The sequence below is a fragment of the Aotus nancymaae genome, unplaced genomic scaffold (assembly GCF_030222135.1).
Source record: "Aotus nancymaae isolate 86718 unplaced genomic scaffold, 86718_ANA_hifiasm-v0.15.2.pri h1tg000057l, whole genome shotgun sequence".
NCBI classification, from domain to species: domain Eukaryota; kingdom Metazoa; phylum Chordata; class Mammalia; order Primates; family Aotidae; genus Aotus; species Aotus nancymaae.
The window spans coordinates 56,923,602-56,949,678 of NW_026988471.1; the positions used below are offsets into that span (position 1 = coordinate 56,923,602).

Here is a 26,077-nt window from a genome sequence, read left to right on the forward strand (position 1 = left end):
CAAGTTGTTTTCTGGAGTGATTGTACCATTATACATTCCCATCAGCAATGTGTGGTATTTCATTTGCTCTATCTACCTGGTTTCATTTTTTAAACCTAAAGCTCTCTTATTCATTAGAGTTTATTTTAAGTGGTTTTCCAGTTGTTCTAACATTATTTATTTTAAAATATAGCTTTGCTTTAGTAATATTTGTTGCTGCTTTTATCATATATTCCATTTCCTCATGTACTTGGTTTTATTTCTGTACTTTGTTGAATCCCACTGATTTGTCTATTTATATAACAATACGAGGCATAAATACTGATGCGTTAATTTCTGAAGCTTTATAAAATGTATTTTAACATCGGGTTGGACTAGTAGTTCCCCATAGTTGTTCTTTTTCAGTGTTATCCCAGAAATTTATACAGTATTTTTCGATATTATTTTTCTAGTTTCACGTAAGAATAATACTTGTTGGCATTTTCATTGAAATTGTGTTAAGTTTTAAAATTAATTTGGGGAAGACCTGACATCTTTATGATGTATAGATGTTCATATAAAAAGAAATGTTTTTGTTTTTCATTAATTTTGCATTAGGTCCTTCCTTAGGATTATTTTAAAGCTTTCTTCTTACTAATTTTGCGTATTTCTTATTACATTTATTTCTAAATATTATACCTTTTGTTGATGTTGTCGGTGTGGATTTATTATTTCTTATGATTTCTGTTTATATAAAAATTTTTATTTCCATGCATTAATTTTACATCCTGTTAATTTACGGAATTATTTTGTGGTTTGGAGTAGTTTTTGTAATGGTTCTTTAGAGTGTTCTTAGAAAACTGTCATATACAAATAGATACAGTAGTTTTTCTTCTCTTACAGTTTTTGTATTTGATTTGTCTTGTCTAATTGCATTGTCTAGGACATCGAGTACAGTATTAAATAGTAAGAAAGGTGGTAATCATCTTTCACTCTTCCTAATCTTATTGGAAATGCCTAAAGTATTACCCCATTAAATGTGATGATGGCTTTAGAACTAAGGTTTGTGTATATGTGTGTGAATTATATGTGTGAATATGAGTGTGTGTTTATCTGTTTATAAAGTCAAGAAAATATCAACTTCCAAGATCTTGAATGTTTTTTTATTTTTATTGAATCGGTGTTGAGTTTTTTCAGTCTTGTTTAGCCTAAATAGAAATAATCATATATTTGTCTCAAATCTTTTAATATGGTATAATATATTGCTGTGCTTCTAATATTGAACCAACCTTACTTTTAAGGAATAAATCTCAATTTGTTATGGCATAATATTAGTACAGTGTTGAAGTTCACTAATATTTTATGAAGTGATTTCATATTGATATTCATGTGATATTGATCCATAGTTTTCTAATTTTGTTCTGTCTTTACATATTTTGGTACCAACATTATATTTCATTCATGAAAAGAATTTAGAGGTTTTATTTTCTGTGTTTTAGAACTATTTCTGTTACATTGGAACCATCTGGTCTTTGAATGTGAAACCATTTGATTCTTTTGCTTTTCTATGAGGTAGTTATTTGTAATTCTCTACTTTTTTCTATAGAAATTGGTCGTTTAAGTTCTGTATTTCTATTTGAGTGTCTGTTATAGTTGTTATACATGTTATCTTTTTTTTTTTCAAATTTATTTGTGTGGTAGTCTGCACTGTAGTTTCTTATGACTTAAATTTTTTCTACCTCAATGATTGTTTCTTTCTAGGTATTCTAAATTTTGTTTTGCTTTCTCTGTTTTTCTATCCTGGTGAAGGTGGCCAGTAGTAGTCCCTTTTGTTAATTTTTAACAAAGTTCAATTTTGATTTATTGAGATTTTTTCTTTTTTCTAATTATTAATTTCTGATTTTTCCTTTATTATGTCTTCATATGTACTCTCTTAATTTTACCTTTCTCAACTTTTTTAGTTTTCCAATTGGGTGTCCTTTCATAAGAGTTTAAGGCTATGAATTCTCCTCTGCTTATTGTTTTCTATGACGTCTCATTGATTTTGGTATATAATGTTTTTGTTCTCTTTATTCTTTTGGAAAGTTCGTATTTTTCTTTCACCTGAAAAGTAGTTCAATAGGAAATTCTTAAATTTTTACGTGGAAGGGCCTTTAAATACTGTTTTTATTAATGCCTAGAATTATGATATTGTTTATAGTAATTTACTCTTCGGAATGCACTGATGCTTTGTGACTTAAAAGTGGATCAGTTTTTGTCAGTCTTCCATGTTTGCTTGAGAAAAATATATTCTTATTTTCAGAATGTAAAATGCGACAAAAGTTCAAAAGATCTACCTTATTCACTCTATTGTTTATGTCATCTATATCTTTACTTACTTTTTATCAGCCTAAGCTGTTTTGTACTAAGAGTGTTGTTTAAATATCTACTCTTATTAGTGTGTTTGTCTCCTTCTTCTCTTATAGTTGTTTTTTTTAATTATTGCTGTGCTATTAGGTAGACATTTGCTACTCTATTTGCTGTGTTTTCATCTTGTTTTATGTGCTTTTTAAGAATTTTTTTCAAGTTTTTTAGGGGGAGAGTTTCTTAATCTTTCAAGTTTTTAAATCTTTCAAGTTTTTTTAGACTATTTATGAAAGTTTGTAATTTTCTGTTGTAGTACTTACTACAACAACAGTGGTAGTATCACATTTAGTAGAGGAAATGTAGTTTGTCCCCTATACTGGTTTGGTTAAAAATGTAAATTAATTAAAATTTAAAATTAAATTATACAGTCATATACCATATTATGATGTTTTAGTCAACAATGAACCACATATACAACAGTGGTCCTATAAGATTATAATGGAGCTGGAAAGTTTCTATTGCCTAGTAATATCATAGCCATAGTAATGTCATAGGGCAACATGTTACTCATGTGTTTGTGGTAATGCTGGTATGAACAAACCTGTGCTGCTCTTTGTGTAAAAGTATAGCACATAACAATTATGTACACTATATAATACTTGATAATAACTGTGTTACTAGTTTATATATTTATTGCACTATACTCTTGTTATTATTTTAGGGTATATTCCTTCTACTTATATAAAAAAATGTTAACTGTAAAACAGCTTCATGCAGGCCCTTCAGAAAGTATTTCAGGAGACTGTTATCTTAGGAGAGGACAGCTCCATGCATGTTATTGCCCCTGAAGACCTTCCAGTGGGACAAGAGGTAGAAGACAGTGATATTCATTATCCTGACTCTGTATACGTCTAGGCTAATGTGTGTGTGAGTGTGTCTTAGTTTTTAACAAGCAAGTTTAAAAGCAAGAAAAAAATAAATATAGAAAAAGCATGTAGAATGAGGATATAAAGAAAGAATTTTTGTACAGCTTTACAAGGTGTGTTTAAAGCTAAGTGTTACTACAAAGGAGTCAAAAAGTTTAAAGAAAAATAGTTTATAAAGTATGGTATGGTAAGCTAAGGTTAACTTACTGCAGAAAGAAAAAAAATTTTAAACACATTTAATGTAGCCTAAGTGTACAGTGTTTTGTAAGTCTACAGTGGCATATAGTAATGTCCTAGGCCTTCACATTTATTCAACACTCACGCAGTCAGTCAACCAGAGTGACTTTCAGTCCTGCAAGTTCCATTCATGGTAAGTGCCCTATACAGCTATAGCATTTTTAAATCTTTTATACAGTATTTTAATGTACCTTTTCTATGTTTAGATATATTTAGATACACAAATACTATTGTGTTACAGCTGCCTACAGTATTTACTATAGCAACATGCTATACAGGTTTGTAGCCTAAGAGCAGTAAGTCGTACTGTATAGTCTAGGTGTGTAGAAAGCTATACTATCTGGGTTTGTGTAAGTACACTATGATGTTCATACGATAATGAAAATTACCTAACAATACATTTCTTAGAACATATCCCTGTCATTAAGCAATTCATGACTGTATTAAAAAACATATACTTACAGAAGCAATATGTCTTTAGAAAAGACAATAAAAATCCATTTTAGCTAACTTTTTGATCATTTATTGTGTTAGGCATTATTTATTCTATTATTTATTCTAGGCATTATTTATTCTATTCTATTGTGTTAGGCATTATTGTATTCTTTAAAAATATTATGTTTATAACTATAAATTTGTGCTTCATTGATAGGTAGGTAGATATTATCCTCTTGGACCACCTAATCTAAATGTTTAAGCTCTCTTCAAAACCTTGCTGATTTTGGAATATGATATGGTGTTGAACAATTGGTAATTAGAAAGGTAGCCTTGTGAGTGCTGATCTAGTATTTGGAAAACAAATGTATCTTTCTGATTTCCTTACTTATAATGGAATTACCAAAAATGATAGTGGTGTTTTAAGTAATGTCCACTTGCTTGTATCTCCCAGTGTCACTTGAAGGAAATTGATGCAGTTTGAAATATCAACTGTTATTTCAGTGGTGCAGATGCTCTCCTCACATCTGGAAAGGCACCTCTTTGTTGATCAGAGACATATTCTTTTCATGCAACAGCTTATGTGAAGCCTTTCTTAATGATTCTGCTCTATACTGAGCTTTTCCTTTTTCTAATTTCCTATAGCTCCTAATGTATATTTTAAGCCTCTGAGTGCTCAGGTCTCACTTGCCTTCATGTTGCCTTACATTCTGAACTAGAATGAACTCCTTGAGATGTACTTCTTTTATGTTCCTCACAGCATATATATGCATTTCCTTCCTGTAACCCTTCAAGAAATACTTTATTGACTGTTTAAGGCATGAAGCCTGTCTTGATGCAATATCTGTCATCTCAGTGCCAGGTATACCTTGATTGTAGCGCTCCTTGCCCCATTATGCTGCATATGTTTCTGTTCTAAAGCTGCCTAATACGTCAAAGAGGATGACCCTCAGAGGTAGAGAATAATTCTTCATGTTAACATGTGGAAGTTAGTATACCTGTGGTCTTTAAAAACGCTTGTCACGGTGTCTTCTTGATTCCTGGGAATTGTGGTGGACTGAGTCAAGAGACTAGGTTCTAGTTTCAGCACTGCCATTGAGCAGAATTGCAAATGACATAACCTGTATAGGCTTTGGCTTTCTAGTGTATAAAATATGGGATTTCAACTATGTGATCTCAAAGGTTCCTCTAGCCCTAAAACTCTGTGATTTTGTGAAAGTGTTTTCCAGATACTTAAAGCTCATTGCAGAAGGTAATGTTTCTTACAGTGTTTCAAAAGTGTCTTGCATATTGTTGCACAATTAAGGAAGCTGAAAAGTAGAAAAAAAAAATTAGTGATCTGGAAGAAGGAGTTTTAATACCTGACCTGTATCTGGTGACAAAATACTTACTTTCAAAGTTCCTAGGATATTTATAGGGCAGGGTCATAAGCCTCATTAAAGCTGCTTGTTTACTGTTTGCTAGAGGGAATTCTAACACAATTCATTTATCAATCAAGGTTGCTTGTAAAATGGAGTGTGAATGTGTTTGTAAGAATTTTTCGTGGAATGTGCACACAGTATGGTCAGTATTTAGAAGTAGTGTTTCCTGTGTTGAACATCTATAAAATTTAGTTTTATTCACTTCTATATATAAACAATATAAAAATTACTTATTATAATACCTCTATATTTTATTATCTCCAGAGTAGTGTTGTATATCTTAGCTTAATGATGCTATAATACTATTAGGAGGTACAGCTGGTGAGACTCCTTTGAAGTATTTTGCTATTATGTAGATAGGGTTATAGTATAGATTAATATACATATTATTCTTTCCTTCCTAGTGAGGCTCTGCTGTATATTTTCAGGAAACAGTTTCTGTGATTTTAATTATTTGGACTTTTAAAATTATTATTTTATGAGTTTTAAATTAATAGGATTATTTTTAAAATATATACTTTCATTGAATTTGTCTTTGTCCCAGTAGAACTGTTATATGAATATGTTATTTTTGAATTTTGATAATTTGCTACATACCTAGATTTCACAGATCAGTTCATAAACTGTTTTAAGAACTGTTTACTTGTTTTAAAGTAAATTATAGATATCATTATATTTTATCTAAATACTTCATTCAGTGTGTATACATATCTAAAAACTAAAGACAATTTACTATATTATCAAAATTGTAATCACTACTTTATTTATTTATTTTTTTTGAGATGGAGCTTTGCTCTGCCACCCAGGCTGGTATGCAATGGCGTGATCTCGGCTCACTACACTCTCCACTTCCTGGGTTCAAGTGATTCTCCTACCTCAGCCTCCCGAGTAGCTGGGACTACAGGCATACGCCACTAACATGCCTGGCTAATTTTTTGTGTTTTTAGTAGAGATGGGGTTTCACCATATCGGCCAGGGTGGTTTCAGACTCGTGATCTTAAATGATTTACTCGCTTTAGCCTCCCAAAATGCTGGGATTACAAGCGTGAGCCAAGGTGCCTGGCCTGTAATTACTACTCTTAACAAACTTCACAGTCATTCCTTAATGTAAGGTGCAGTTTTGTCTTCCATTTTCTTATGTATCCTAAAATATGAGAATATAGAAATACAGATAATTATTCTAATTGTACTCAAACTCTTTTTTCCTTCTTTTGTGACTTTTTTTAGTGGACTTTTTTTTTTTTTTTGTGAGACGGAGTTTCACTCTTGTTACCCAGGCTGGAGTGCAATGGCGCGATCTCGGCTCACCGCAACCTCCGCCTCCTGGGTTCAGGCAATTCTCCTGCCTCAGCCTCCTGAGTAGCTGGGATTACAGGCATGCACCACCATGCCCAGCTAATTTTTTGTATTTTTAGTAGAGACGGGGTTTCACCATGTTGACCAGGATGGTCTCGATCTCTTGACCTCGTGATCCACCCGCCTCGGCCTCCCAAAGTGCTGGGATTACAGGCGTGAGTAGTGGACTTTATGCTACACTTTCTCTTTCTGTAAATCCAGCAGTCTAGATCATGTGATTTCTTTGGTCCCTTTTATTTCTCATGGCCTCTGACTCACTAGATAGAACTGGTTGTTAGCTAAAATCTGATTTAGGAAACTACTGGTATAGAACCAAGTGAATGTGGTGTCTTTGATATATATGTACATATGGAGAGCTTGTCTCTTGTCTGACAAATAGGAAAGCAGTGATTGTGTTTATTTCAACTTTATATTTCCAGAAGCTGGCATGGAGCATGGAATATATAATCAGCACTCAGTAAATAAGTGATGAGGGCACAATGAGAAATTAAAAAGATTGATGCATAAATGAATTTATTAATTAGTTAATCACTGTTCAGGAGTAACAGGTCAAGCCAAACAAGTAGAGCTAGATATAGTGTATATAGCCAGGTACAGTAACTAAGTCATTTGTAGATTTCTTAAATTCCCATTGCAAAAGATCAGGCGAGCGTGTCAAAAGATCTTTACTATTTAATAGAGCCATTATGACTGTTTCCTTGCAGGAAACTCTATCAGCACATTCACATAGAGAAACTGACACTGGGAACTGCTGTGGGTTGAACTGTACCTTCTCAAAAGCTTTTAAAGCATTATGAGGAAAAAGCCCTCATATATTAATATTAACCCTGAATGTAAATGGATTAAATGCTCCAATTAAAATATAAAGATTGCCAGAATGGATTTTTGTAAAAAAATGAACCAACTATATACTGGTTACAAGAAACTCACCTTGCTAGTAAAGACACTTATAGACGGAAGGTCAAGGGCTTGAAAAAGATATTCCATGCAAGCGGAAACCAAAAGCAAGCAGGAGTAGCCATGCTTAGATAAAACACGCTGTAAATCAAAAACGGTTAAAAAAAAAAAAGACAAAGGAGGTTATATTATATAATGATAAAACAATCAATTCAACAAGAGGATATAGCAGTCCTAAATATACATGCCCCCAACTCGGGAGCAGCCAGATTCGTAAAACAAATATTACAAAACCTAAAGAAAGAGATAGCAATACAATAATAATGGGGGACTTCAACACCCCACTCACAGCACTAAACAGATCATTGAGACAGAAAATCAGCAAGGAAACTCTAGACTTAAATTGAACTTCAGATCAAATGGTTGAGACAGTTATTTGTAGAACATTCTATCCATCTTCAGAATATACATTTTACTCAGCACAGGAAATGTTCTCCAAAATAGACTATATGTTAGGCTTCAAAACTAGCCTCAATAAATTAAAAAAAATCAAAATCATATCAAGTGCCATCTAAGACCACAGTAGAATAAAACTAGAAATTAATACCAAGAGTAATTCTTGAAACTATACAAATACATGGAAATTAAACAACACGTTTCTCACTGATCTTTGGATCAATGATGAAATTCAGATAAAAATTTAAAAATTTTTCCAAATGAAAGAAAATGGAGACACAACATACCAAAGCCTTTGGGATACAGAAAAAAGTACTGCTAAGAGGGAAGTTTATATTTTTAAATGTGTACTTCAGAAAAAGAAATCACAAATTAACAACCAAACATCCAATCTCAAGAAACTAGAAAAACAACAACAAACCATACCTAAAGCTAGCTGAAGAAAATAAATAGCAAAGATCAAAGCAGGACTAAGTGAAATTGAGACCAAAAAAAAAAAAAAATGGACAAAAGATCAACAAAATGACAAGTTTGTTCTTTAAACAGAGAAACTAAATTGGTAAACTACTAGCTAGACTAAGCAAGAAAAGAGAAGATCCAAATACACAAAAGGCGACATTACAGTTACTACCACAGAAATTCAAGAGATCATCAGAGACTTCTATGAACAACTATATGCTTACAAACTGGAAAAGCTAGAGGAAATGGATACAGTCCTAGAAACATACAGTCTCCCAAGATGGAATCAGGAAGAAATAAAAATCCTGAACAGACCAATAACAAAGTAGTGAGATAGAACTGGTAATAAAAAATCTTCCAACAAACAAAAAAAAGCCTGTAACCAGATGAATTCATAGCCAAATTCTACCAAAAGTGCAAAGAAAAACTAATGCCAATCCTACTGAAACTGTTTCAGAAAATTGAGGAAGAGGGAATCCTCCCTATTTCATTCTGTAAAGCCAGTATGAGCCTTATGCCAAAGCTAAACAAGAACAACAACAAACAACTTAAGTTCAGTATCTCCCATGATCACAAATGCAAAATCCTCAACAAAATACTAGCAAACCAAATCCCACAGCACATTAAAAACAATACACCATGATCAAGTAGGTTTCATTCCAGAGATGCAAGAATGGTTCAACATAGGCAAATCAATAAATGTGATTCATCACATGAGCAGAATTAAAAACAAAAACCATATGATTATTTATATGTGCAGAAAAAAGCATTTGATAAAATTCAGTATCTCTTCATGATAGAAAGCCTCAATAAACTAGGCATAGAAAGAACATAACTCAATATAACAAAGGCCATATAAGCCAAAATCACACTAAATGGGGGAAAGTTGAAAGCAATCTCCCTACAAACTGGAATAAGATAAGAATGCCTACTTTTACCACTCTTGTTTATCATAGTAGTGGATATCCTAGCTAGAGCAGTCAGGCAAGAGAAAGAAATGAAATACATCCAAATTTCAAAAGAAGTCAAATTATCTCTATTTGCTAACAATATGATCTTATATTTAGAAAATCCTAAAAACTCTTCCAAAAATCTCTTAGATTTGACAAATGAATTTAGTGAAGTTTGAGGATGTAAAATCAATGTACAAAAATCAGTAGCATTTCTATACACCAGTAACAATGAAGCTAAAAACCAAATCAAGAAGGCAGTTTTATTTACAATAACTATAAAAATGAAATAAAATACCTAAGAATAACCAAGAAAGTGAAAGATATCTACAAGGTAACTACAAAACAGTGGAAAGAAATTGTAGATGACACAAACAAATGGAAAAACATTCCATGCTTATATATCAGAAGAGTTGTTAAAATGAGCACAGTGCCCAAAACAATCTACAGATTGAATGCAATATCTATCGAAATATAAGCCTCATTTTTTCACAGAATTAGGCAGAAATCAGTGAAATTCACATAGAGGTAAAAAGGGGGCCTGAATAGCCAAAGCAGTCTTAAGCCCAAAGAACAAAGCTGGAGGCATCACATTTATACTACAAATTATACTACAAGGCTATAATAACCAAAACAGCATGGTTCTGGTATAAAAATAGACACTAGATCAGTGGAACGGAATAGAGAACCCAGAAATAAAGCCACATGTCTACAGCCAAGTGATCATTGATAGAGTCAACAAAAGTGTACACTGGGGAAAGAATACTCTGTTCAATAAATTGTGGTGGGAAAATTGGATTGTCATTTGCAGAATAATGAAAATGGACCCCTCTCTCTCACCATATATAAAAATCAACTCAAGATGGATTAAAGACCTAAATGTACGACCTGAAGCTATAAAAAATACTAGAAGTGAAACAAGGGAAAGCTCTTCTGGACATTGTTCTAGGTAAAGAATTAACAACTAAGATCTGAAAAGCTTAAGCAACAAAAATAGACAAGTGAAAACAGAAAAGCCTCTGCACAGCAAGAGAAACAACCGAGTGAACTGACCAGCTGCAGAATGGAAGAAAATATTTGCAAGCGATGCATATGACAAAGGGCTAATATCCAGAATCTATAAGGAACTTGACAAGAAAAAAAGTAACCCTAATAAAAAGTGGGCAAAAGACATGAACAGATATCATTTAAAATAAGACATACAAATAGCCAGTAAGTATATGAAAAAAATGCTCAACATCACTAATCATCAGAGAAATGCAAATTAAAACCATAATGAGATATCATCTTATACCAGTCAGAGTAGCTATTATGAAAAAGACAAAAAATAACATGAGCATGTTAGCGGGGATGCAGAGATAAGGGATTGCTTATACACCGTTGGTGGGAATATAAATTAGCACAACCTCTTTGGAAAATAGTATGGAGATGTCTCACATAACTAAAAATAGAACTACCATTCAAAACAACAGTCCCGCTACTGGATATCTACCAAAAGGAGCAGATATCATTGTATCAAAAAGATACCTGCACTTGTATGTTTATTGCAGCACTATTCACAGTAGTGAATTATGGAATATGGAATTAACCTAAGTGTCCATCAATGGATGATTGGTTAAAAATGTCATGTACATGTACTATGGAATACTATTCAGCCATAAAAAGAATGAAATCCTGTCATTGTGGCAACATGGATGGAACTGGATACTATTATGTTAGGCGAAGCAACTTAGAAACATAGTCAAATACAAAATAATATTACATATGGACATAAAGTGTGGAATACCAGTCAGTCATTAGAGATTTGGGAGGATGGAGAGGAGGGATGAGAAATTACTTCTTGGGTACATGTATGACTTGTGTCCTTATAAAAAGGGGAAATTTGAACATGGAGACAGATATGCATGGAGGGAAGACAATGGGAAGAGATGGGGAAAATACTATCTATAAGCCAAGAAATGCCTGAGATACCAGAACCTAGGAGAGAGGCATGGAAAAGATTATTCCTCACAGCCTTCCAAAGGAACCAACCCTGATCACACCTTGATTCCAAACTTCTAGACTTCAGAACTATGTGGCAATACAGTTTCATTGTTTAAGCCACCAGGTTGTGATGCCTTGTTACAGCATCCATGGAAAATTAATAGAGGAACATAGAAGTCTTTGGCTGGAGGTTGACATAATAAAATTTCCAAGTAATTTTAATATAAATCTCAGGATAGTGTTCTGTTCCATGTAAGTTGCTCACACACTAGCATGAATACCAGTATACACACATACACACACGCACACACGGCCATGGGCACTAGGACAGGAAAAGAGAAAAGGAGGGGAAAAGGTGAGAACAGAGGGCAGAAATAGATACCTACTTTATTTTGCGTATGGCCACTCCAGGTGGGACCAGACCAGATAGTGTTTCTAAAATGATTTGTTTTACACGTAAGCCCTCCAAGCAGTTCTTTAACATGTGGGTTAGGATCTCCTCTTTATTATATAGTCTACTTATTTATTCTAAAGTTGTATTCTTATACAGAATCAGAAAGAAGATGACAAAAGAAAGATGTTTGCCTTTTCTTAATCCCAGGCAAAACGTTTGATAGAAGGTTGGAACTATTTTCTAGAGTCATATTTTATGTAACTTTCAATTTTCAGAATTCAGTCTAGGATATGAGCTCTAGAATCAGACTCCCTGCATCTAAGTCCTGGCTCTACCTCTTGTTACCCCTGTGTTTTTAGCCAAGTTATTTCATCTCTTTGATCTGTTTCATCAGCTAAAAATAAGGATAATAGTTATGTTACTCAAAGTGGCACTATAAGAATCAAATGATTTAAGTGGCATTATAAGAATCAAAGTGGCATTATAAGAATCAAATGATTTAAACATGTACAAGTCTTTGACCAGCATATGGCATATAGTAAGCACTTAGTAACAGCTAGAAAATAATAAAATATTTTTTATGATTGGTATGCTGATAACAAAAGATACTTTTTCATATTTTGCTCTATATGAACTCTTTAGATTTATGAAACAAGACATATATTCTGATTAGATAAAGAAAATGGTAATTTATTGGACTTAGTATGTAGTTCTTCTCAGGTGTATGGTTTGATGATAGAATCCCTTTAGTTATAGGAAATAGAACTATAAAGGTCTAATTTCTATCATAAGGAGAAATGTATTTACACTTAATTAATGTATATACCCTAAGTAGATGGTGGTCTGTTTAAATCACCTATCCCCAATAATAAAGGGTAGTGCCCAAGAAAGTTCGTGCATTTGAAAAATTAATGTTTGACTGTCTACACTCAGTACATGTTTATTGAGTGTCTACTGAGTTCCACTGGTTATACTTCTATTTCTAAAAACTAGATGCATACATGACCAAATAGTAGTTTATGACCAAAATATTTGAGCATCCTGCTTCACAAAATATTACATATAGGCTTTTCTTTAGTTAGTGTGGGAAAGTGGCATTTCTGAATTTTGAATTACTCCTTGAACTGTGTAAATTAAACTGATTAAAAGGTACCCTTTTTTAGTGGCTGTTAAAAACCATGGAACTCCAAGGGGCTATGCAGGTAGCACTATTGCTGGAGACCTCAAATACTGTCTTTGAATTTAATACAATGTGTAGTTAGTTTAACGCACATAGGCTACTTCCAATGCTGGATAGTTGTGTTTTATGTAGACACAACCTACATACGTTGAACCTTTTTATAATATAACAATGACAATCGAATTATATCAGCTAACATTTTGTGAGTGTCTACTGTTGACAGATATACTAGGCTCTGATAATACTTACTGATATACTGAAAAGTCTTGATTAGGTTCAGATTTGTAGCTGCAATCCAGATTCCCCTCTTCCATTGCTTTTTTTACTTTGTTAATGTACAAACACGGGTTATATGTCGTTAGGTTGGAAATAGAGAGTATCATAGGCTTTTTCCTTATAATCCTTGAGAACTTGTGTCAAAAGGACAAGTTAGAAATAGACTGTAATTAGAAAGATTTTCTGTAATAGGTGAAGGTATTTTTAGTAAAGAGGCAACTGCTAGCCTATGAATTACTGAGTGAATTTTCCCCAAAAGTCTGGAAAGCCTATTAAGTCACAGTCCTATTTAATCCAACAGGCTTTGATGTTTTGCCAAAAGACCCAGGTTAGAATAGAAAAGGAGATCATGCGGTCAAATGCTATTGTCATTTAGAATATTACTACATATACCTTGAGGTTTTGTTTTGATACTTGAATCTATGGCAGTATTCAAGGCAGTCATAGTCTTGGTCCTGATGGGGCAATAGATGGAATGAAGTAGTAATAAAGGCACAGCTTTTCTGGTGGTTGTTCAGTATAATGATCTCATGAGCATGTTAAGTCTTTCACTCAGTAAATACGAAATGATAAAATTTTCAGTTTGGAAATATGAGTAGATAGTTATAAGTTCTAGGAGGAAAAAAAGATCCAACATACAAAGCAGATTATTTTTAAGAATAAGCACATGTTGCTTCCATCAGAAAACAAAAACTGCTTTTTACAGCTCAATAAAACTACAGTTTTGAAAACTATTATCTTCATGCTTATTCTAATAAACTTCATATTTGAAAAGTATGCTAGCACCTCTTTAAGATTGTGTTACTTTGTCTAGACTGAATTGTGATAAAGCACTATTATCATTTGTGGGGTTTTATTATTAACAAAGTAGGGAAATTGAGGAGAAACAAAAAAGTACTGTAAGAATCATTTTCTTACCAAACAAAAAAGTACTTTCTTATATGATAATACAAAAAGTAGTACTTTTTAGTACTTGGGTGCTACTTTCTCGTGCAATAATACAAAACACAAATTTGCATCAAAACAGTAGCATCTGTGAGGCTACATCCGTGTTTTAACAGATACGAGTGATTCTTGTGAACATAAACATGTGGCTGCTTCACTTTGGTCATATAGTGGTTTTTATAAGTGTGCGTGTAATTTATTTTGAAGATTTTTGCATTATAGTATCTTTTGGAAAAATAGGAAAATATTATTCCCTATTCCAATAAGATAAATGATGGCTTTTTGTTTTAAAGAAAAGCCTTTAAAGTTGCAGAATACATGTATATACTCTTCCCAATGGGTTTTTCTTTTTTACTAGTTGAAGACCTTTTATTTATTTGCAAACCAGTTTTAACTACAATGCTGTTCATACTGTAAACTAACTGGCATTTTTCAGTTTCCTATGAACTGAACAATCCATTCAGTTTCAAAGTCTTCACTCTTTGCACATGGTATTTTCTGGAACAATTTATAGAGTTTAAAAAGTGTTGTCTAGCTTGTCATTTTTAAAAGTCATGAATAGTGACTTTCTTCCTAGTATAATTTTCATCAGTCTCTCATTAGGAGAGCTTAATGGACACATTTCTCATTACGGCAAGGTGTGCTAATTAAAAAGATTTAATTGTACAAAATTGTCCAAATTATAATAAGGTATTATACAACAGAAAAAATTAGTTTATCTACTTAATATTGTTCTTCATAAGTGACCTTATTTTGAGAGCTGTATATGCATCTATTCTCTCATGAATCTTCATGGTGGACATAAAATAGTGAACAAATGTGATATAATGCGTGGTCACATCCCAGTGGACAATGACATTTGTTCACATTGGTGTCCTGCTGCTTTCTCTGCCAGCTCCAAATGTCTTTCTCCCTTTCTTCAGCTTATATTCTCCTACCTCTTATATCAACATGGTATCAAGCATTGAGAAATGTTTCCATTTGAGCCGGTCTGGTTGCTTGCTACTCAGTGTTCTTGGCTGCTTGAGAAGCAGGAAAGCAGCAGACTTTACCCTTGTTAGGAAGGAGGTCCTTTACTTTTTTACATCAACCATTACTCTGTCACTCAGTCTTCCATAAATGGACAAACCGGGAACTAGTTGGATTAGGGTGTTAGTCACCAGTCAGCCAGTTTGCTTTTGGTACAAAAGTGATTGAATCATTTTCTTACCAAATCTCCCTTTCCTCCTAACTCTCTCTTTTTCTATTGATTAATAGATAATTAATTAAGACCCAACTTAAATGTTGCTTCTTTCTCTGAGTCTCCCTATTAGAGATAACCTTTCCTTGCTGTAAAATTTCGTAGATTTTATGCTTCTGTCAGAGTACATGTTACCTCTAGGCCTGTAGAGGTGCTTATGCCATCTCCCCTTCTTCTATGTGGGGCATATGCAAAGTATCTGAGAACTTCTGGTCAGACTGATTTAGGTTCAATCTCAGCTTTGCCAGTTACTAGAATTTATTTGTTTTACATAGATCACCGAGCCTTATTCATTCTTTTTTCTCATTCTCAAAAGGTCTTAAAATAACTTCTTAGGGTCACGAGGATTAAATGATTTGACTTATGTAAAGCATTCAATACTCTGACAGCTTATAGTCAATAAGTGTGCATTTATTTTTCTCTTTCTTTTTTGAAGTGTACATTTCCTGTTTATTATGCTTGGCACTCATATATCTGTTAAGTTTGGCACTCAGGTATCTTAAAAAATTTAGTTGAGTTTGTCTAATTATTAAATCAATAAAAATTTATTCAAACCAACTGTGCAGAAGGCCTTAGAGTAGGTGCTGTTATGGATACAAAAATATATATACAACATTATCCTGGTCCCTCAACTCCTAGGAGCCTAAGCCTAACATTTAAAAAAACTAAATAACTTTGTACATTGTTAAAATAGCAAATTCATGTGGACAAGGTGAAAACCCAGTAAGTTGCCTTGTGCTTAAAAGGATCTGTATTAGTCCATTCTCATGCTGCTGTGAAAAAAAAAAAATAATAACCACGACTGGATAACTTATAAAAAAAAAGAGGTTTAGTTGACTCACAGTTCTGCATGGCTAGGGAGGCCCCACGTAACTTACTATCATGGCAGAAGGGGAAGCAAATACGTTCTTCACATGGTGGCAGGAGAGAGAAGTGTCAAGCAAAAGGGAGAAAAGCCCCTTATAAAACCATAAGATTTCATGATAACTCACTATTACAAGAACAGCATAGGGGAACTGCCTCATGATCTAATCACTTCCCAGGAGGCCCATCTCTTAACACATGGGGATTACAATTCCATTTACAATTCAAGATGAGATTTTGGGTGGAGACACAGCCAAACCATACAGGATCTACATATAAAGGCCCTTCTCTTGCAACTCACCACAGAGAGAGATTACACAGGGTTCTTTACACACACACACATTGTTTGTTTGTTTTTGTTTTGAGATGGGGTCTTACTCTGTTGCCCACAAAATCACAAGGTTCTTTTTAGTCATTAGCTTTATCTGTCCATCTGGAAAAATAAAGCAGTGTAAAAGCCTGTAAGCATCAGGAAGCAAAGAAAACTGAAAGTACGGGCTTAACTAAGTGCAGAACTTGAGAATATGGCATACCCGTATGCAAATCTAGCCAGGTGAAATAGGAAGGTGATTTTCTAGATGGGCTGCTTAGTATATGAAACTTGTGTTTTTCATGATCATACTTAAAGGCTAATTTGTTTTTCATCTTCATTCCATTCTTAAGGCTGTGATTTATTGACCCCTGTATCATAAATTGGGAAGAACATGTATGTACATGTATTCAGCAACTTTAAATGATTTTCTTTAAAACAAAAAGCAATCATTTATCTCATTTCAATAGAGCATAACATACTCCTGTTTTTTCAACAAGATACCATAATGCAAAAATCTTTATAATAAATTAAATGCATATTCACAAAAATCATTATATGACAAAAAGGGAATGAAGCATGGAATGAAGCACAGCATGTTTATGTTCATAAGAATCATTCATATCTGTTAAAACATGTATGTAGCATCACAGATGCTACTATGCTTTGATGCAAATTTGTGACTTATATTATTATACGGTACTTTTTTGTTTCTCTTCAGTTTCCCTACCTTGTTTGCCAAGAATGGAGTTCTCAGGGAGGCTGATACTGAGAATTAGAAGGGCAAGGGCTTTTTGGAGGCAGGAATCTAATGCCCATGAGAGATAAAAGGGGAGGAAGCAGGACTGAACAAGGAAGGATTTCAGAGTGGGATGTTGATCTGACCACTTGTGAAAGGAAAAGGAACAAGAGGCAGAATTGAGGAGGGAGAGCTTCAGATATGATGCAGATCTGACAAAATCTCAGTGCCCCCTCCCGACACTGGGGAGCTCCAGAGCAAAGATTGCCCATTAGGAAAGACCCCACCTATGTAGAAATGGTCAGAAACTCTCTATGATCAATTGCTTAAGAAGAGTGTGGCCTTGGTGCACATGCTGTGGTAGGTCCCAGTGGCTCTGGCCCTAGTGAGTGTCAGCCTATTGTACTCCTCATAAGTGAAGGGCCACGTCTTTCTTGATGGGATCACACCTCAGTGGCTTTAACACTGCCATTTAAATCACAAAATATCAAAATTAAAAGCCCATAAAAGCATTAGTTCATATTAGGTGTTTATTGGAGGGGTTGAGAAGTTCACTAAAATAACAAAACCCTTGTACAGGCTGGACTTAGTGTGGGGTGGCTTGCATTGTTTGGAAATATATTATTTTTCATCTGTTAAATGTCAATAACATCCATCTTCCCTATTTACCTCACAAAGAAGGCAGCAAATCACACTGCCATGTATGCACCTATGCAACAATCTTGCATATTCTTCACATGTACCCCAAAGCCTAAAATGCAATAAAATAAAATAAGAAAGGTGAGAAGAACAAGTACCATGTGAGAGTCAATACAGTGTAATAGAAAAATCTCTGTGTCAAGGCGAAGGGAAGCAGGTAGGGCTGTCCCTTGTACTCATGGAGAAGGGAAATGATTGCTACATTCAGAAAAAGTGCATAAAAGGAAAGTCATTTGAAATACATTAGGGAGGCTGGGCACACCAGATCACACCTATAAAGCAGCACTTTGGGAGGCTTAAGCAAGAGGATTGCTTCAGCCCAGAAGTTCAAGACCAGCCTGGACAACAAAGTGAGACCCCATCGCTATATAAAAAAATAAAAATAAAAATAAATGCATTAGGGAGTAACTATTTATATATTCCTATGGCTAGTCTTAACTATAATACAGATAATCACGCCTACCCAATCCTGGTGTGAATCTTGAGTTTTCTAGACAGGCTTGTTTAAAACTAGGAGTACTATGTATATTTACAGTTAAAATGCAAAATATTAGCCAGTTGTTTTTGATTTCATAGGAAAAAAAGGGGTAATATATTTTTTAAAAGTTGAACTGAAACAAGTTTTATTTTAGATGAGAGGCTGGCAACTTTTTCTGTAAAGAGCCAGATAGCAAATATTTTAGGCTTTTATGAGTTCTGTGGGTCACATATGGTTCTCTGTTGCATTTTCTTCTCTTTTTCTTTCCCTTTACAATTCTACAAAAATGTAAAAATTATTCTTAGCTTTAGGGTGTATAAAAATAGGACCAAGACTCTGACCCCTACTGTAGATTTAGTTCTGCATAAACTCATTTTTCACTTCAACATAATTTCGGAGTTGACAGAACCCTTAATTCTATATCGTATTTTTTAAAAAGATAATGGAATTTGGAAGTCGTATAGGCCAGGATTCGAGTCCTGCTTTCATCCTTTACTAGGTCTATGACTTGGTCAAGTTAGTTAACTGCTGGGATGCTCAGCTTTCTTATTCATATGTAAAATAAAACCAGTGCTACCAGGGTGGATGTGGTTGTCTGGATTCAATGAAATAATTTGAGAAAAGTACTTTGTCCAATGATTATTAGATAATAGAACCTGAAAAAATATTACTTCATTTCTTCCATTCCTTTCCTTATTTGATAATATTTTCTAGATTCCCCTTCCCCACACCTTCTTTGTTCTAGCAAAATTTTAGACTGTATATCTGTAGCAAGTTATCTTAGTAGAACTCTCAGTGTGACCTCATTGTAGTCTGTAAGGATGGATAGGAAACTTCTCTTCCACTCTCTCTGAAGTGTCACTGGCATGACCTGACAGTATAGTAACAGGAAAAAAAAAAAAGCCTACAAATTTATTATGTTCATGGACACAGGAGTCCTGAAAATATGAGACTCAAAGAAGGTCCAGATGGTTGAGGTTTAAATACCCTCTTCATATGGAAGAAGGAAGTGGGGAAGTATATGCAGTTTTAGAAGCAAATGACTTTTGAGGGAAATGAATGAGCCCAAACAACAGACTGTTGGCCTAGGACAAAGTTGTACTGAGCTCTGGGGGACATTACAGCAAACTGTGGGAAGCTGAGGGGTAGAACTCTACTATGAACACAAGTTGTCTCTTAGGTAATCTCTCGGAACTACCCTCAGAAGAATAGAAGAAAAACCTGTCTGGGTGTGGTTATGACTTTTAGTCTTTTCTTTGGTGACTAATCTTTTCTGGTTATTTGATAAGATACCTAGGGAAGGAGTTTTAAGACAGTTGCATTTCTTCTGGAAGAACTTCCCTTAATCAGATGATGGAACTTCAGAGAGAGCCCCTCCTACTGCTTCCCAAAAGAAAGAGTATGGTAGAGACTGGGAGCAGAATTACAGAGACCTTGGTGCTGAGGCTTGTTTCTGATGCCTTTCAGTTTCCTTTCATTCAAAGTTTTTAGCATGCCAAGGTGCCTTAATTTGGAATATTATTTTCTGAGCCCCAACAAGTCAAATTAATTTGTCAACATTTTGATTATTTGGGACAGATTATTGACTTGACTTCTTCTTACATATAGTTTCTACTCACCAAAAGCAGTCACTCTTAGATCTCTTTGGTAGTGCCCCATAATCTATATTTTAAAAATATATTAACATATACTGGTGGCAAAACTTTTATGAGAATCTTAGAGAATATTGCCTAGAATTTTCTGAAGGATATTTATATTCTTTTATAGTTATATAAATATTTCGAACCCTATGCTAAGCTGGTGGATAAAAGTCCAAACTAGGAAAAAAAGATGTATATGAAGGTTGAGAGTGGGGATGGATGGTTGTTCATTTTGCTAAAGGAGTCTTAACTCTACTGTTTTGTTCAATTGCTTTTAGTGATTATTTGAATCCTACCTGTAACTTCCTATTAAGCCTACCATGACATTTCTCGTTGGTTGGAAAACAGCAAGTGGTGGTGTTGGAGAGATTACTTCCTTAGAAATCATGCTTCTCAGGGTTGTACTCATGCATGTTCTAAATTGTTTTTAGGTCTGAAATACTCATGGACTGAAATAGCAGATAGCTAATGTATATCTTCTTTGTTGCATTGTTAGCTTTTTGTCTTTTTTTTTCTTTTTCTTTTGTGAGACAGAATCTTGCTCTGTTGCCCAGGCTGGAGTGCAGTGGCACAATCTTGGCTCACTCAGTCTCTGCTTTCCGGGTTCAAGTGATTCTCCTGCCTCAGCATCCCAAGTAGCTCAGATTACAGATGTGTGGCACCACACCTGGCAAATTTTTGTATTTTTAGTAGAGACAGGGTTTCACCATGATGGCCAGCTTGTCTCAAACTCCTGATCTCAAGTGATCTGCCCACTTTGGCCTCCCAAAGTGGTGGGATTACAAGCATGAGCCACCATGCCTGGCCAGGTTTTTATCTTTATATTAAATGTAAATCCTATACTGCCCTTCAAAGTTTGAGCAACCTAGCACAACCCAGAAGCCTGTAGCTTAGTGATGACAAAGATAGCCTTAATATTCCCCTTAGCTTGACATCACTTGATAGGCTTCTTCCTGACTGCAGGCCCCTGACCTTTCTTTCTTAGAGCATTAACTTAAGAATACTTGAAATTGTAAATTCTTTTCTTTTCCTTTGAGATATAAGTTTTCTGTCATCCACCTGCCAATTGTATAACATCCTCTGGTACTTTTCTACTATGTCACCCCAGTGCTTTTTAAAACTTCCACCTTTTGTTTCATTGAAGTTTAGTTCAAACTCTCTTCCCTATTACACTCGCCTCTCTCCTATTGCAATAGATTTGAATGAAGTCTTTCTTATGTTTTTAACTTGTCTAGTACTATTTCCCTTTGACAGTGATTGAGAATAAAAGCTCTATAGTCAGAATTGCCATAGATACCTGACTTCATTTTACTACACAAGCCCCATAACCTCACTAAACTTCTGTTCCATATAAATAAAATGGAGATAATGGGACTTAAAGGATCAGTGGATGTAAGGTGCTTAGCATACTGCTTGGCACATAGTAGGCACCTCATAAAATTTAAGTCTTATTTCTTTGTGCTGGTGAGTACATAAAAAGCTTCTTAATAGCTCTTTTTTAAACATAGTAAACTAGTGTATTAAAATACAATACCATTTGTGTAATTATCAATATGTCTCATTTTGGGATATCTGCTTTGTAATGTGAAGCCTGTGTAGTTCTTGAAATAAAGACAAAAATGCATCAGAAACAGTGAAAGCAAGCAACCTGTTCCATATTTGATCCTGATGTGTCTAGTTGAGTTAGGGCAGAGAGATCAATTACTTCTGAGGCCATGTTAAGAAACAGCATCTGTGGGAGAGAGAGACAAAGTGAAATATTTGTTTTCAGACAGCCTTGCAAGTTACTCCAACACATCTCTGTGCTGTTTATATTTTAAAGTTTAAAATATATCTTTCTGAGTCTATCCTAAAACCAAAAACTTAAAGAAACTAAAATTCAAATGCAGACTTTCCTTTTAATAGATCTATTTTAAAGTGCAGATTATATTATAAATACTCTATTGTCTTGAAGATGCATTATGAAACACTGCCTAAATCCTTTAATTTTAAAGAAATGTATGTGAAATGATACATTTTCAAAGTCAAAACTGCTTTCTTTTTCTGGGGTGGGGGAATGGTAATCATAGTTGGAAACTGCTATTTTCTGACTACACGTCACAGTAAATGTCTAGTCAAAACACTTCTCCATTCAATGTATGCTCTGTCTGTAAAACTACTTCTCCCCCTTTCTTCTCCCTCCAAAAGTAATCTGAGGTAAATTCACTTGAATTGCCATCTGACTTTTAACAATCTGTATTCTGTTTGGAGGCCCTGTGTGCGATCCTAACTGACTTAGAAAGGTAACAGTGATGATATGGATTCCTGTGAAAGATCAAAAGTTCTGCATCCATGTTCCATTCATAAATACAGATGATAACATGATGGTGTTTTTCTGTATTTTGGTTGAGTCATTACCTCTTACAGTCTCTTCACTATCATTATGTTTCCTGTTAATGGAGACTCATAACATTAGGTTTACAGTTGACATATGACATGCCAGGGTTAAGGGTGCTGACCCCCACTCTCCTGCACAGCCAGAAATTTGCATAATTTTAATTTTTGACTTCCCAAAAACTTTACTAATAGTCTTCTGTTTTCCAGAAAGCCTTCCTGATAACATAAACAGTTGAATAATACTTATTTTGTAGTTAGTTATATGTATTATACATACTGTATTCTTACAATAAAGTAAGCTAAAGAAAAGAAACTGTTAAGAATATCAAAAGAAAGCAAAAATATGTTTACTGTTTATTAAGTGGAAGTAGATCATCATGAAGGTCTTCATCATCTTCACGTTGAGTACGCTGAGGAGGGAGGGGTTGGTCTTGCCATCTCAGGTATGGCAGAAGCAGCAGAAAATCCACATATAAGTGGACCTGTGCAGTTCAAACCCATGTTCAAGAATCAACTTTATACTTTTAGAATGTTTGCTCTTATCTCCTCTTCCTGCTTGAAATAGTTTTATGTTTCAGGGAGGGGTTACAGGAAAAAGCAAAGCCTCCTCAACTGTGTGAATACAGATAAAAAGACATATTGTGGTTTATGATGTCTAGATGCCCACCTGGAGGGAAGGGAATTTAGGAGCAAAATAAAAAGATTAAAAATCTAAGTCAACTCAGAAATAAGATATGCCAATGATGAAGAAAAGATTTAAGTTGGAAATTTGTTATGGCCCCCAGTTGTACATATTTTATCCTAAGGCACCATTTGGTTTAATAAAATGTAGATCTGAGGCTGTTCTTAACCTATCAGTTTCTTAAGACTTAATTATAAAGGTTATATTTTCAGAGGACAAAGGCATTATTCATTCGTCTGTGCTTGTCTTCCAGGTTTATCTTGCAGATTATGGACTTTCCTACAGATATTGTCCCAATGGGAACCACAAACAGTATCAGGAAAATCCTAGAAAAGGCCATAATGGGACAATAGAGTTTACCAGCTTGGATGCCCACAGGGGAGTAGGTGGGTTTCTTTTTCTTTTTCTTATTTTTATTTCAGAAGAATGATTAGAGTCAAGGGTAATGAGACTGCATGAAATGACCTTTGCATAGTCAGTTTGAAGCATAAGAGCACTGGTGAGACTTTTATCAAAAGTAGTGAATTCCTGTTATGCCAATATTTCTTTTAACAGTGGAAAGAAATATAGACTATGACAAGTGATGAAGGAGCAAAAATGTGTCAAATAAGCAAAACTCGATGCTCATTTTGGCCAGAAAACCACTAGTTTGTATAGGTTAGACTTGGAGGTCAGCACTGAATATTTATACTGAAGTGTATATTAAAGATTTGGTAAAGTTGCGCATGGGCCAGGCACAGTGGCTCCTGCCTATAATCCCAGCACTTTGAGAGGCTGAGGCAGGAAGATCACTTGAGCCAGGAGTTGAAGATCAGGTTTGGGCAACATGGTGAAACCCCATCTCTACAAAAAAATACAAAAGGGGTAACACTTGCCTGTGGTCGCAGCTGCTCGTGAGTCTGAAGTGGGAGGAGGATTGCTTGAGCCTAGGAGGTTGAGGCTGCAGTGAGCCCTAATCATGCCTCTGCTCTCCAACTTGGGCAACAGTGCAAGGCCTTGTCTCAGGGAAAAAAAAAAAAAAAAAAGGTACACATATGAACAATTATTCCTGTTTTTCCATTGTACCTTTACCAAAGCTTTAGAAGGTATCATTTCTCAACAATAAGAATATCTTTTCTGAAACTACAAAGTGTTAATTTGTGGAAATCTCTCCCAGTCGCCTTTCATATATCTTACTTATTTAAACTCATTTTGATGGTATTGGAAACACATTTGCAGGTAAATTACATACATAGTCCTTTTATTGGATATTGATTGTACTGCCTTGCATTCCAAGGCAGACTTAATTCAACAATTCCCTAATTAGTTAAAGTCATAACCTATGTCTTGTATTCATTTACCATTAATTAAACCTTAGCTGTTTATTACACTGCAGTCCAAATCCAATAGCCGACCCAGAAAGCCATGGAAAAGGAAGTAGGAGGTCAATATTGAAAATATATGGTGCTGAGTCCCACTCATGGTTGCTTTGTTCACAATCAATATGGTCAATGCAACTGTACTTTCTTAGTTGCTCCGTCAGCAAGACAAAAAGTCAATTCTAATGTTATGCTAGTGAAAAAATGGTAATTATTGAAAAACTTTGGCTTTCAAAATTATATTCTTTGTAAACTTTGTTTATAAAAGTATTTTCAAATAGCTAAACCAAACAAATAATTTTTAAACAACTTTGAAAGGACCACATTTTCACTAAAAGTCAATTAGATATTTGCACTTCTTAATGGTTGTTGAACTGTTACCCTAAACTGATACTTTCTAACAAGTTTTAGTTGGTGAAAACAACTGTGTATTATTGCCTTTTCTATTAAAAGGACCATTGACCATGTAATGTAGAGGGTCCTGATCGTTTTGCAGACCGTTAGAACCCATACTGGCTTAAGGTAGAACAATGAAAAAGTAAAGCAAGTATACCTTCTTCCTTTCAGAAAGATTCATAGGCGGCATTTTCTGAAATGGAAATTAGCTTTTATATTCCTGATCAGAGTAAAATAAATGACTATATTTTTTACGTATAGTTTGGTTAGAAAAGTAATGATCAGTCAGAAATTTTGTAGTGTTGTATGATTTTTCAATACTCACATTGTTAATAAATTAGTGAGCATTTAAAGATAATATGGGGCATATCTTACATTAAGAAATGTGAGAATTAAATAAGAAATGTAAGATTTAAATGCTCTTAGTGGTTTTTTTTTTCCAATCTAAAGTTCTTTCACTATCAGTGGATTTTGTTTTCCATCTTTGCCAGATTTATTCTATTAGACCTAATGGAATTTTTAAAAACAGTTAAGTACTTTTTTGATAATGGTATAACTGGAAATTCATCATACAGGTTCTTAAGTATTGGTCCAGTTATATTAATAATGATACCAACTTATGTTTGAGTCATTTTTTCAACTGGTAGCTCTAATACTGCTGTGATCTAGTTTGGAGTATTAGAATTGCTCAGAAACCACTGTGATTGTGGAAGGAGAAGTAGAGTTGTTACGTGTTGGTATGGTCAATGTTTGGACTGTGGTAAATCTGAAAGATCTTAATTAATTTCATTGTTTAGGGTGTCATTTTCATTAATTAATTAATTTCATTGTTTAGGGTGTCATTTTCATTGTGTTGTCCTCTTGAAAGATTTGAACACGTTTTTATTTTTTAGTCTACTTATATTTTTATTCCAAAATTTTAATACATGTTGAATATGTTGGTAAGATTTCACCACCCTCAGTCTTTGGGGAGAAGACTGAACTGAGAATGATCACAGAAAGATGGTATTACATCCCTAGGAGGTATATTCAGAGAAGAAACTACATTAAGTATTTTTGGGATTTGCTGAAAAATT

The 26,077-nt window shown here is 34.3% G+C and overlaps 1 protein-coding gene across 1 annotated transcript in view; it reads left to right on the forward strand.

Moving 5' to 3' along the window:
• The window catches only part of VRK2 (VRK serine/threonine kinase 2), a 102,595-nt gene that overhangs the window by 42,239 nt on the left and 34,279 nt on the right, over positions 1–26,077 (forward strand). Inside the window, exon 8 of the mRNA XM_012477223.3 lies at positions 23,501–23,633. Coding sequence (XP_012332646.2) covers positions 23,501–23,633 — 133 coding nt within the window. The remainder of the gene's footprint in view (positions 1–23,500; positions 23,634–26,077) is intronic.